This window comes from Wasmannia auropunctata, unplaced genomic scaffold (assembly GCF_000956235.1).
Source record: "Wasmannia auropunctata unplaced genomic scaffold, wasmannia.A_1.0 LD336116.1, whole genome shotgun sequence".
Classification (NCBI taxonomy): Eukaryota; Metazoa; Arthropoda; class Insecta; order Hymenoptera; family Formicidae; genus Wasmannia; species Wasmannia auropunctata.
The window spans coordinates 4,494,547-4,508,213 of NW_012026774.1; the positions used below are offsets into that span (position 1 = coordinate 4,494,547).

Consider the following 13,667-nt stretch of genomic DNA (forward strand, 5'->3'; position numbering starts at 1 on the left):
TTTAATATATACTGCCGGTATGAAAATCTACAGTTCGCGTCACATGTACTATAGATTCCATACCAACATCTCGACGCCAAATATTTCGCTTTTCGCAGTTGGTACCGCTTTCCCAACATCGACAGCCAAACGACGAAGAGGGCAGATTTTTAGAGAGAGACACTTGCCAACTGCACACACCTAGAGTCCTAGATTATCAGAGAAGCGCGACCGGTGTTACGAGTCCTGATTGGACTCGCAAATGGCCAATCATAAGATTGATTTATCGCTATTATAAATGGCTGCCGAATAAATCAATCTTATGATTGGCCATTCGACGCCATTTTTAATATTTTCTAGTACTTTTGCGATACTGCCATAAGCCGGTCGCGCTTCTCTGATAATCTAGGACTCTACACACACCATGCCTGCGTTCCGCAAAGCGCATCATGCGCAAGATTTATCTTTTTATCTTTGTTTAACATTTGGTGAACAACAAGGATACCATGATACATCATGCGCATGATGCGCTTTGCGGAACGCAGCCCATGTTATACTTCCATCATGAGCGGAAGCCTTAAGTAGAAGAAGAAGAAGATACAATTTATTGTGAGATTGGTCGTATTGTCCAACATTGAAGGCAGGAGTCATTAAGAAAATAAGACAGATGAATTAATGCTGAAAGGAACTTTTTCATTGTTTTATTTTTCGGAAATGGATCGTAATTGAAACGAGTGCAAATTGTGCAAACAATGCCGTGAGTGGTTGTGTGTCTGATCGTAGAACCGGCCTGAAGGCTTGTATCTACTTTCTATTTTATCCTTCCTGCAACGAGTGAAACCAAGAGTGATAATGCCCACCGTAGCGAACTCCTCGCTTACCTACGAGATTCTTATGTACCTGAACTCTTTTTACTTTGGCATGTTTGCTGTATGCGAGCTGGGAATGGGGCTATTCAAGGCCGCAAACATGCCATCACCGGGCGCAAGTAAGACCTTGATAGAGTTCGCGTTGCTATTCTTCTTGATAGTGACAGAAAGTGGCAGGATATATCTAGGAAGGAAAGGAAATCTGACTGAGCGTGGGCTGCCGATCCTCATTGGGATTGTCCTGACCATTCCCAGCTCGTTAGCAACGCTCTACTTCCTGCTTTGGCAGTACTACGTACTCAGATTGGAGGTGATCCTCTGCAGTATTCAGCTGGTTCTGCTGGCATCCGAGGTGGTCATTGCAATCATGTGCCTTATAGCCATCTACCGACCACCAGTCCCAGGGAAATGACTAGCTGTGTTCTCTGATATTCTAGTCACACGATGACTCCATATTCTGCACTTGTCACATAATAATCCATTCCGAGTGTCATTAATTCTTCAAGGCCGAGATCAAAGTACTTACCACTGTTTTTGCTATACAATAAGACTTCTTGCTCTGTGTATGATTTTTATTGTATCTTAATATGTAAAAAATAATTTTATGAGAATGTATCACATTTTATTTTTCCTGAAACCTGATATAAATAAATTCTGTGTAACAGCTTTGCTACAAAATATATATTAGTAAAAATAAAGACTGGCCATTAAAAAGATTTTTATGCTACTTTTACAACTTCTATCATGATTATAAACACTGCCATTTATAAATGTTCTCATATTTAAACAGTAATCTGTAAATCCTATAGAAAAAAGGAATTACTATATGTAATGCTATCCTCCTCTCTATATTGGATAATTGTCTATGATAAGAAACTTGCACGTCTTTATTGTATGTATGTATTTATATCAAAATAAATATTTTTAAAATAAATAATACAATACTTATGCTGTAATATATATGTGGCGTAACACACATTTTCTTTTTTATAATGGATGCCAACAGGTTTCTTTCAGATCACATATCTTCAAGTACATATCTTTCCATATGTCACACATGCGACGTATATAGACTGCAAAATTTATAAATGCAATATTTCTTGATGTCCATACGATTGAAAGCTGTCAAAAAACTCCCGAGATATATTCGCGATATATAATATGTGGAGATTACAACGTTAAATAGAAATAAAGAATTAAAATTTAGCGTCCGTAATTACAGTCAATATCTAATTACTACATTAAAATTCTATCCTAATCTATGGCAATTACAATAAACAGTTGATAAAATTCTATTTTCATGACAAAGTTAAAATTGTAATTCTGTCTAAATAATACAACTTTTAATGTTTTATACTGTTTGCTGCGGCTCTGCGTCTTCTGATTGCACGTAATCGATTGTTGCAATAAATTCGTAAAAATACTGAACCAAATACCAACAGTATACCAAACACTCCAATCACGGTGATCTCGTGATGATAGATCAAACACGATAATAAGATCGCTAGACCCTGTAAACAATAGATTAGTTAAATGCGAGATTATGTTCTTTTACCCCTTTTTTACAAGTTGACAAGTATATTAAATAATGATATTAATTATACCTGACGAATGGTCATCATAATAACAAATGTAATGGATCCAAATTTCGAAATGGTATAAAAAATGTACAATTGGCCGCTTGCTGAGCAAATTGAAATCAACAAGCAGTCAATTATAAACCTGGGGTACTGTACAATAAAAGTCATTAGTACCACTTTTGTAAGCAATATTACAAGTAACATGCGTATTGCAAATTAATTACCGTTGTCATGAAAGAAAATATTAGCGGAAAGCTCGATTGTTGAAACAGAGACATTGCAGTCAACAAACAGGAGAACATATTAACTGCACACATCATTTGTACGCTAGTTACTCCATAATCTATAAAAAGTGCATTTTGCCAGGTACTTGTGAAACTATCTAACAATAAATAACCTCCCAGTAAAATAATACCGGAGAGTGTTGTAGCCCCATCTGAAAGTATTTGTAAATCGTAATATTGATTACAATTAAAATATATTGCAATATTTAACAAAGTATTACCATTTTTATAATCAGAACTGTCCAACATAAAGAGCGTCATACCGATAGAAATAAGAATCGCGGTAACATACTCGTAATATTCGTATGTTGTATGCGAAACTATTTTTCCCATTATCATAACTGGGATAATTTTAGAAGCTTTAGCTAGAACCTAAAATAATTTTGGACATATATAAAACATTTATATAAATAGTTTAATGTACAAAAGTTGTATTAGTGATTAGGAAAATCAACGAATCATCAAAAGATATGTACAATCGTAAATTTTCACCTGCGATGGAAAACTGACGTACTTCAGAGCTTCGTATTGACACCAACTGCTCATGATATTTGATAGAGAACAAAACGCATACTTATACAATGGTGTCTTATGTTGCGGCTGACGTTGAATAAGTAAATATAATCCTGACATTAGGAAAGCAAGAATACGATTCACAAATACCAGGAATTGAGAATCTTGAAACCGCACTTTATTGCCAGAAGCATCTTCGTATTCCTGTACAAATAAACTAGTGAGATTTTAGTTTAAGGTTAGAGAAAATTACATTACAAAAATAAACACTAAAAATATCATAAAGTAGCCACACTAATAAAAAGCATAAATATTATTTTCCTTGATAGATACTTCTCTTTTATCAATTAAATTTGGCCAATACCTGCGTCATTATTTTTTCCTGTAAGTAGCCCCATGTTAAATAACTAATTTGTAGTCCAAGAAAACAATACAGCAGTAATAGGGCGTCTTGAGTAAAAGTACGCTGGATGTGAGTGGAAGCATTAGGAGCATAAGCCGGTGAATCCAAGAGACCTGTTTCACAGTGTCCCACAAAGCACGAATGCACCAATCTGGGAATACAGCCTTTCCCTGCATAAATATTTTTTTAACCATAGTATATCTTGGAACATTATTATAACGAGTTTGGTTGGACGCACTCAATACATATTAAAACTATTGTACACAAATTGTAAAAATGTATGTTTAATATAAGTATAGAAATGAGTTAAAATGCGAAATTCTTAATTAGTAGTAACTTATTGTATTATATTTGTTAAAATACATATTGAATATTTTATTATTCGGAATGTTTCACTTTTATATTGAGAACTTATATTAGAACAGTGTACAATAGCATTAATATGCATTGGGGTGTGTTCAAGAATTCATGGTATATCATTTTATTCTTCTTACCGAATGTTAAACAAGAATAAAATGATATCTAGACCTGGGCGAAGTTTTTGAATGCAGCTCTGAGTGCACATTAGTGCGTCCAATTGAATTCGTTATTATAGTTCTTTCCAAATTGACACTTACCACCTCTCTGAATGTACTTTGTATAGCGTACATATTTGTATATAAGGCAACCTGGCAATAGCACAGTGGCGTATCCCAACAAATTCAAACACAATCGAAATATCCAACTATAAGTAGATGTCTTGAGAATATCCTCTCCATTGTTCGTGAACAATTTGATCACCTCGCTGGTTCCAAATATCACGCTGACTGAAAGTAGTAGCAGCACGCTACCAAATATATTCTCTTTAATTGCATGATAATGAAAACACGAAAATTGTGTATGAAATTATAAAATAAGACATTCAAAATACGAGAAGCAATGCGACTATCGAGCTAGCTTGTCGTTATCGCATCAGTTATAAAATGGAACTGCTGATGCCGTTGCATTTATGCTTTCGACAAAGCTAAGATTAAAAGACTTACCATATCACAATATCACCCACAAAGTTTCCCATGCTCCTCGTGAGTGATAGTGAGTGAGAAACGGCGATGGTATCAATTATCCCATAACCTTCGTCACGCCTACCTCACGAATACGTGGGCTTAAAGAAATCTTCACCCGTCGAGCATTGTTATTACACTACAGCCACTACAGCTGTCATTAAAATTGTAATTAATTGTTTTTAATTGCATTTATCTCCGTCCTACTCCGCTTTACTTTTACGTGCCACGAGCATGGTGTTTCTAATCTTCGTCATCGGCAAAATGCGACATACATATATAGAATATGTATACATACTTACCACAAGTATCGCACGAAGACGTCAGGACCGAATCAAGTCTTCTAGGATGCCAGGTGAAACATTATGTTTCACACGAAGAAAGACTCGTTTCTCTCAAGTCTGCTACCAATTTCGGTAAATGGGCCGAAACCTTCCGATTTTGCTTCGATTTGTAACATATATCGTTACTCAATTGAATCGGGGCATATTATAATTTTAATTATACAACAAATAATAGTCAATAAATAATATATAAAAGTACATAGACGTCCCGGGAAAAAATTTTTCATATAAGAACGTATAAATATATATAAACATATATAAAAATATATAATTATATATAATTAAATGCGAAATATGTCCATACATATTCATATATACACATATATATATATATATATATATATATATATATATATATAGATATATATGTTTCTTTTTTTGTAAAATTATTGTTTGATACAAGAAAAATATGTAAAAATAAAAAGTAAAAATAAAAAAACATAAAAAATAATTAAAAGAATTTTTGTATTTTTTTTTACAAAGAATCAAGTTTTAAGAAATAAGAAAAAATTGTTCATATATATAATTATATATGTATACTTTTAACCATTTATATATGATTATATATAAGAAATTTTTCTCATTTCTTCAAACTTGATTTTTTGAAAAAAAAAAGTAAAAATTATCCTTTTATTTTTTATGTTTCCTATTATTATCATTTTTATTAGAATAATTTTACAAAGGAAAGAAACATATATGCAGATATATATGGACATATTTTGCATATAATTATATATAATTATATATTTTTATATATTTTTATATATGTTCTTATATGAAAAATTTTTTCCTGGGGTGTTTTGACTCCGATTGGGTCATCAATGTGGCAATCTAAATAAAAACGTTACATATCAGATAATTTAAAAAACCTTATAATAATAATATAATTAATACGTAAAATGATAAAAGCATGCAATCCATGTGTAACATATACAGGGTGTTCAATATTCAATGGTAAAGCGCTCGTGGGCAAGTATAGGTGTGGGCTAAAATGAATCGAAAAGTCCTCTATCATTTTGCGATCTTCGCAATAGTTATCGAGATACTAATCATTTTTTTTTAATTTTAGGAAAATATATAAAAGAGAATATATAAAAAAGTATCATACATCTTTCCTAAATCATTGATCATTTTAGTCACGTACATTTTCGTACATTACATCTTTCCTAAATCATTGATCATTTTAGTCACTTTAAGCCTATTTTATGAAACTTAAAATTATTTGGAACGACAATATGGCATTAAACTTTTGCTACATATATTTTTGGATGGTTTAAACGGTTTATTAAAAAAATATTTTTGTTTCTATATCTATAATCAAATACTTGGCAACTTATATAATCTCATATTTGTTTTTGAATTTTTATTTGTTAAAATAATATTTTTGGTATATTTAGGATAATAATATTTAGGAAAGATGTAACGTACGTACGATACTTTTTTATATACTTGGCGTAATCTTTTTCTTTTTTTTAATATGTACATTGGAGCATATATAATAAACATCCAACTTTGGCTTATATAGCTTTTTATATGTATTAATTTATTGTTTTTATTGTTAAACTTTTACTATTAAATTATAATTTGTTTAATACAACAATATAAAGATATATACTTCTGGCATCGAAGCACGGTTTCCAAATTCACGATTCACGATGCTCGGGAACTTTAGATCGAGATTATATTTATTAATTTAGCGTCAGCAGACTCGAAAAAAATGCTAGCAGAGATCTAAATTTAAGCATCTGTCAACGTGACTAATTAATCAAAATCTTGTAAGCAAAAAATGTAGCGGTATGCTTAATCAGCAGTGCCACTACTATACATTTCAATAGCTTTTTCACTGTACTAGTAGCTAATTTTTACTAGGGCCGTTTATCAGCAGATTTGACAAAAATTTTGCGATTTAGATTGACATCAGCCGCGTTCGCACAAACTCATATATGTTCTGCTCTTCTGCTATAATAGAAAAATCTATCGATATAAAGCAGAATCTATAGATATATATAATGTGACAGCATGACCAGTAAAAACCAAGCAAATTTATCGTTTCATAGCCATTTAAATGGAATATATATCATTTGAGTTACAAAATGATAGATTCTATTTCTGCTCGCAATCTGGCATATCGTATTTTATTTGCAAATTCTGTTATATATATTTCTCTACAGTAGTAGACACTTTGCAAATTGTTTTTGATAAATTCGATTAGCTGAACCACCTGGTGAAAATAGTCCTCGTAATATCTTATAGTATTTTTTTAAGAATTTTATTGTAATTTGTTTTACATTTTTTACATTTATAAGAATTTAAAAAAATATTTTTAGATTTTATAAATTTTCTTAAAAAATTATAAAATAAGAAATCTTAGAATATTTCGATTTTCTCAACATTCATAAAAATTTATATAAAAAATCAGAAAAAAGTTTTTTTTAAAAAGTTTTAAAATTATATAGAAATTATAAAAAATTTTGAAAAATTATATAAAGAATTCTAAAAAAAAATTTACCAGGGACGGCAACAAAAATTAGATAGATTTCCTGACTTGATTGCAATTATAGACAGCTAGATTTAAACCGGGAGCACATGCAATGCGTAACAAAAGTGTAAGCATAAGACCGCTAGACCAATGAGCAGCCCTCATAAAGTCGCCATACTAATTTACATAAGATTCTCATTGGTCTAACCGCCTTATATGCTATATATGCTTGTATGCTCTTTATGCATTTTATGTGCTCTCGGCCTTACAGAATTAAATATTATTGTTTCATGGTGCAATTTGAAGTTATTCAAACGATAATATAATTGTTATTAATAAATAAATAAATTTTTTAACTAAATTTTTTGAACATTTTATTCCCTTCTTCTTATTTGTGTATTATCTAATAACGTATTTATTTTCTGCATTTCAAATGCAAGAAATATAACAGTGCACCTACAAAAAAACAAATAAATTTGTAGTTAACACACACACAGTTAAGAGATTAAACAGATTAATTCTGATAAATAAATTCCGTTGCGCCCCTCACACGCACGAAGCGCCCAGTATATAAGTACAAACCTGTCGGCATGACATGCCGTGGGCGCATGCGCAATCGCGATTAATGCACGTCTCCAGGTGCGATTTAATTTGATTTGATATTAGAAAATGCAAGCCTATATACTTGTGACGGAGCGAAGGACAGATCAAAACTTATGCGCCACGAGCGCGAGAGACGCCTCGTCGTTTCATTCGCATCGAACGTTGGCGAGTCGCGGCCTTGGAGTAAGCGCATTCGGACTTTCTGACGCACTTCGCGCTTGCGTGGCACGAGCCGGGTATCAGAGACATGTGCGATAATACGTGTGCACATGATATATAGGTATATAGGTTTACGGCCGACTTAAACCCAAAGCCGTCCTAAAAAAGTACGCGAGATGATCTAGCTCGCGTGCGATTCACGATGCAAGGACAGGACGCGCGCGCCACATTGCAATTTAACCCTTAACCTATCTATAATAAATAATAAATGCCCTGTCCTCTTTCTCACCACTGATGCGCGCACCGTTAATTCCGGGAATCGTTTCCCTTTCCCTTCGCCACTGCGAGGAAAATCATATATATTTATGAAGATGTGCAATGACCGATTTAAAACAGCAATTTTTTTCCTTAACTCGAGAATTGTCGAATTTCGTTGATGTGTTTCAAATTACATCTTGATCGATGCAAATTATAAACGCGTTGTAATATTTCATCCGAAGTTTATCTATATAAGATTAGATAAGGGCCAGTAAGAATTCGTTGCACGATTTAGAGTTTATAACGCGGTTAAATAAGTACGGCGGTCAAATAAGTATGGCCGCTTGCAAATTAGAAAGTTTGGATTTTTTAATTTTTTTTTCTTATTTTTAAATTTTCATAAATTCTCTGGAAGAATAACATATTATATTTATTTATCTAGTTGTTTAGTACAAAATTTGTAATACAATTATCTTTATAACATTCGCAAACAAACATTTTTTTTTTTTATGAAGATCCTTTTCCATCTTCAGTGCAGTCGATTGCGTTGATACTTCGGTGGAATCGATCGAAAATCTGAGTATGTTTAAACCGGTTGACCATATAGTTATTACAGTACGTCGAGATTGACGGGAGGGAGGGAGGGAGAGAGAGAGAGAGATACACTCGTTCGTTTCTCCTCTTGTGTTTAGCGGATGCTGAATATATGACACAATCAAGGAAAAATTCCATGATCATTAACCATTCACGCGAAAGATCCGAAAAGTCATTAAAAGATTTCTTTTACTAACGATTCGGTATTAATTGCCAACTCGGTGACTAATAAGTTATAGTAATAAGTAATGTCAGCTCAATCGACTAGCTGTGACATTTCATTTTTGAAAAGCGTTCTTTCTCTTCGAATATAGGACGCATCCTCTTCCTTCCTTCTTGTTCCAAATGCATTAACGGCGCAATCGTTACCGATATGTTATCGGGACTAAGTATCGCGGGCATTACTTTATTGAATGGAGAATTATGGCTCAATAATGGTACAGAAAATTAATAGATAACGTACTCGGCGGCTCGGAAGTCGCGATATATTATTGGCATTGCGCGAACAGAACGATATAGTGAATGCCGTGAAGAAGTAAAGAGTAAAAAGTCATTAGCTTCTGGTTGACGTTATGATTGGATGAAGAATCGATCGGTCAATCGAGTCAAAGTGAATTTTCGCTCTGATCACGTGTGCTCTAGATTCGCGCGTTTTTTCTTCGATTATATGTATATTGATATATTTCTTTGCTTGTACGTAATTAATGCCGATATTATTACATTATGAGATGTTCGATAAGATTTATTTACAAACAAGATGGTTTTCCTTGTACACAAATACTCCATCTGATTTTGTTTGAACATTTCTTCGCATTTCTCTGCGATTAATAGAATATTTTGGATGTATACATTTCATTAACCATTTGATCATTAATACTCCTCTCCGTATTCATTGAAGTTTGACTTCCCTTGCGCGATTGCAGCCCAAAAATTATTCGTACCTTGACATTTTGTTAAAAAACGATCTTTTCTCGATTCGATCGATGAGAAATAGGTATCGTGTTTATTACCGAACGTCTCGCATTATGAGCCGACGTGAATTATCGCTTGTCCTGCAATCCATCCGTAAAAGGAATTCCTTTTTCTGTCCTCTTTCTCTTTCTCTCTCTCTCTCTCTCTCTCTCTCTTTCAGGCACGCGTAATATACCAACGCTATATTATACACAAATCGAAGGCCTGATCTCGCCGTTCTACTTTTTTCTCATGTCATGAGGAAACCTTGAAAACGGTACACCTATTCCTGCCCTACTTTGATACGCGGATTATGTCTCGGTTTTCTGAACCGTTCTGGATCCTGGGTAATTTATATCCAGGATGTAACGTACGCAAGCATTTTGCGTCGACTCGTTGTACATACATATCAACAATGTCGTAAAACATTCATCGGTATCAATGCGTATGAGTACTTTTTGCGTCAACACCTAATGTCCAGGTGTATATATATACGTGTCATGACTAATCGTCGTAAGGAAAAACAGCTAACAATGACTAGTAACTGATACTTATTAGTACAGCGACATGTATTGCATTGTATAAAGTTAAAGGAAAACGTTTTTATACAAAATTTTCTAGCAACAAATGATAATTGATAAAATTTCTCTAGTATAAAATAGATTAATACACTGGACCGTTTGCTCAAACGAGAGTAATGTAAATGATGGGCCAGTGCCTGCAGTGAATTAAATATAATATGACTCACGAAAATTTAGGATACGCAAATAATACAATTGTATTTAACAAAATAAAAAATAAGCTGTATATACATTATGTATAATACAATATTGTCTCTTATTATATTCGATTTGTCATTTCGACATTACGGATCTAATTTTTCTATATAGCGGAAAATTAGAAAATTATCAGACAATAAGCTCACGTGAAGATTTCGTATTAAGATTGCATAAGATACGATATTCTCGATTCATTGTCAGATGTAGCGTAAGCTAAAAATAGAATTTTTTTAGTTTAATAGCAATCATGATCTCGATTACACTTTTGACCTTAAGGAACAATTTTGATCTTAAGGATCTTAACTATATTTTCTTATCAGATGGAGAACTGTGTGTGAAAGTAACTGTTATTATTGCTAACTAACGAGACTAAACGAATTAGCGCGGAAGATTTAAGACAGTTGCTTTTATAACTACTAATTACGACTTTTTTAATTATACTATAAATCACAATTAGCGTTCGAGATTTCGAAGATTACTTAAACGCGGTTGAAAATCGCTGCACAACGAGAAAATTTATTTACGTTTTAAGTGCTTTTATCGTTAAGTCGATTTTGGTCTAAATATTTGCCTCTTTAGCTAGGGTAACTGTCCCATAAAAAAGTGACTGGTTACTTTTTTAATTTAATTAATTAAAATGGCAGTATTAGAAACAATCATTTAAAGTTTGTCTGCATTACTGCCGGCAGTATATGAGTCTTATAGTTATGCGTGAATATACCTATATACGCGTCAGTTACTGTCAACTAAGTTGACATGAACAAGCGGTCAGTATTCTTAATGGAGAACAATATAATATTATATTTGTAAATATTGTTGTCAGGCATCACTAAATAATATTTTAAAGATATATCTTTTTTTCTTTTCAGATTTGTGTAATAATTAATGTGTATATTTTGTTATAAGAGTGAGGAAAGCATTAGGTCGGATAACTTAATCTAATTAAACACGTAAATAAACACGTAAGTACATTTCTGTTACAAGTCAGTTAATCAGTTAACTAGTTAACAGAAACTAAGAGTTAGGTATTTGAAAGATATTTCCCTGATAGCACACAAATTGCGTAAGATTTTTGCAACTTAAGTTAAATATGTCATTGCAACCTATCCTATAGATATCTGCGATAGGTTGCAATAACAAATTTAACCAAAGCGGATATTTTGATATTACTGCAATCTATTTGGAATGTTGAAGAACATTGTGCAATTGTATTCTCAAAGTTTTGATGCAGATTGCAGCAAATGGGCATTAAATGGGAAGGCAGTATTCGGTACACGGGCATTAAATGGCGCGCGAGGCGATATTTGGTACGTGCGGCAATAAATGGAGGGGGGGGGGGCAGTATTTGGAAATCGACTGGCAGTAATAGGTACAAAACCTTATATTTTATTTATTTTATTATATATAAATAATTAATTGATTTTTTAGTTTGTTACTTTTATTTCAGGTATATTAAAGTTTGTACTTAAAATAATATTAAAAAATAGTACCTATTACGCATTTAAAAAGCTTCAAAATAAGCATATTAATTGTTATTATATGCTTAAACCGGCAGTAATGAGGACAGTTACCCTGTAACATTTCGCAGCTTTTTGTTGCCAAGTATCTTTGTTCTAATTTGAAATTTTTTAATTGTAACTATCACATTAATGGCAGTTCTAGTGTTAGTAATATTATAGACTAATTGTACACTTACAATGTCATTTTTAAATACACGTAAAAGAAAAATTTAAGATGCTTTTCTTATATAATCAAAATCGAAGTTATTGATTGCCTATTAAGAACTTAATCGACTCGATCGTTTCTGACTTGATAATTTTAGACTAGCCGTATTTATAAAATTTGATTTCAAGGTTACAACCTTGCATTCAACGTTTACAAAATTGTAAACGTTGAACGCCTCAATTTAGGAGCTCCTCCTCTCTTTCTCTAATAAATAACTAATTAACATTGTTAATATCTGTTAAAATTGAAACACATTTAGAAACAAGGACAAATAATTAAAAAACAGAACATTAAAAAAAATCACTTTACGATTTTTTTCTCTGAAAATATTTTTATTTTTTGTGGTGCCTTAAAGCTCTCAAAAGCCTATAGATGAACGTTACTGATCCCAGGTATTCGCAACCGAATTGCTAGCATATAGATGGTAATGCACGGTCCATCGCAGTTGCTGCTTGCTGTTCGTAACATGGTGGCGCGCGCGCGACTACACTATAGCAAAATGAAGAAGCAGATTTGTGCGCACATACATTGTCGTATCTCTTGATAAAGTTTAAGTTCGAATTTAATCCAATAAATGTACCGTCTTATTACACAAATGTATCTCATCGTTTAAGAGGATCCTAAACGTACCCTAGATCAAACTCCAAAAATCCGCTGTTTTACCGACAATTTGTGAGTATGTATGCGTGCGATATTGATGTAGTAGTGTGTAGTGATGTGTCATGTTTATTACCACATCAATATATCTCACGCATACATATACACAAATTTGTCGGTTATCAATATATCTTTATTTAGGCTTCTATTATACTTAATTCTAACGACTCACATATACTCATTTTTTTATTGTACATCTGGCTCTGCCTTCATTTCGAGCATATAACCTGCCTAACTTTTCCACGAAGTAAACGTTTTGGTAAATTGATAGCATTAGTCGCCATGTTGAGGTTAAAATGGATAACGAAATCTGTAATTATTTCATTTTTTCCCGTTTTTGGTACAAAATGCACCAGAGCCAGATACATTAGCATTTGTGTTTTAATCGTGGAAAAGGAAATTTTATTCTATGCGATTAATACGAAGTAATTAGTAACCAACAAAAATGGT

General features: G+C 32.7%; 2 protein-coding genes and 1 long non-coding RNA gene across 4 annotated transcripts; 1 reads left to right on the forward strand and 2 right to left on the reverse strand.

Moving 5' to 3' along the window:
- The first annotated feature begins 533 nt into the window (after positions 1-533).
- On the forward strand, positions 534-1,459 carry LOC105448060 (transmembrane protein 216-like). The gene has a single exon (XM_011686426.1). It carries the CDS (start codon positions 832-834, stop codon positions 1,258-1,260), a length of 429 nt encoding a protein of 142 aa, XP_011684728.1. The 5' UTR covers positions 534-831; the 3' UTR covers positions 1,261-1,459.
- Positions 1,460-1,796: 337 nt separating this feature from the next.
- Positions 1,797-5,171, reverse strand: LOC105448071 (adenosine 3'-phospho 5'-phosphosulfate transporter 1-like). 2 transcript variants are annotated; one of them, XM_011686442.1, is made up of 9 exons: positions 4,971-5,171; positions 4,651-4,822; positions 4,246-4,454; positions 3,590-3,798; positions 3,205-3,429; positions 2,934-3,084; positions 2,653-2,864; positions 2,453-2,578; positions 1,797-2,359 (listed from the first exon to the last, which is right to left on the reverse strand). In XM_011686442.1, the coding sequence occupies exons 2-9, from the start codon at positions 4,680-4,682 to the stop codon at positions 2,192-2,194; spliced, it is 1,332 nt and encodes a 443-aa protein (XP_011684744.1). In that variant the 5' UTR covers positions 4,683-4,822; positions 4,971-5,171; the 3' UTR covers positions 1,797-2,191. The 2 variants fall into 2 exon arrangements, with proteins under 2 accessions (XP_011684744.1, XP_011684739.1); XM_011686437.1 differs by lacking the exon at positions 4,971-5,171 and having other exon boundaries at positions 4,651-4,964.
- Positions 5,172-7,848: 2,677 nt separating this feature from the next.
- LOC105448083 lies at positions 7,849-8,943 on the reverse strand. Its single transcript, XR_974189.1, has 2 exons — positions 8,074-8,943; positions 7,849-7,947 (listed from the first exon to the last, which is right to left on the reverse strand). It is a non-coding gene; the product is annotated as an uncharacterized LOC105448083 (long non-coding RNA).
- Between the last annotated feature and the right edge of the window lie 4,724 nt (positions 8,944-13,667).

What these genes read in the sequence shown, in the direction of transcription:
- LOC105448071 (XM_011686442.1), bottom strand. Translation starts at nt 4,682, where the DNA reads ATGGGAAACTTTGTGGGTGATATTGTGATATG. An exon ending in GTGGGTGATATTGTGATATG is followed by an intron (nt 4,455 to 4,650) that starts GTAAGTCTTTTA and finishes TATATTTGGTAG; the next exon opens with CGTGCTGCTACTACTTTCAG. An exon ending in TATTTTCTTTCATGACAACG is followed by an intron (nt 2,579 to 2,652) that starts GTAATTAATTTG and finishes TTTATTGTACAG; the next exon opens with TACCCCAGGTTTATAATTGA.
- LOC105448060 (XM_011686426.1), top strand. Translation starts at nt 832, where the DNA reads ATGCCCACCGTAGCGAACTCCTCGCTTACCTACGAGATTCTTATGTAC.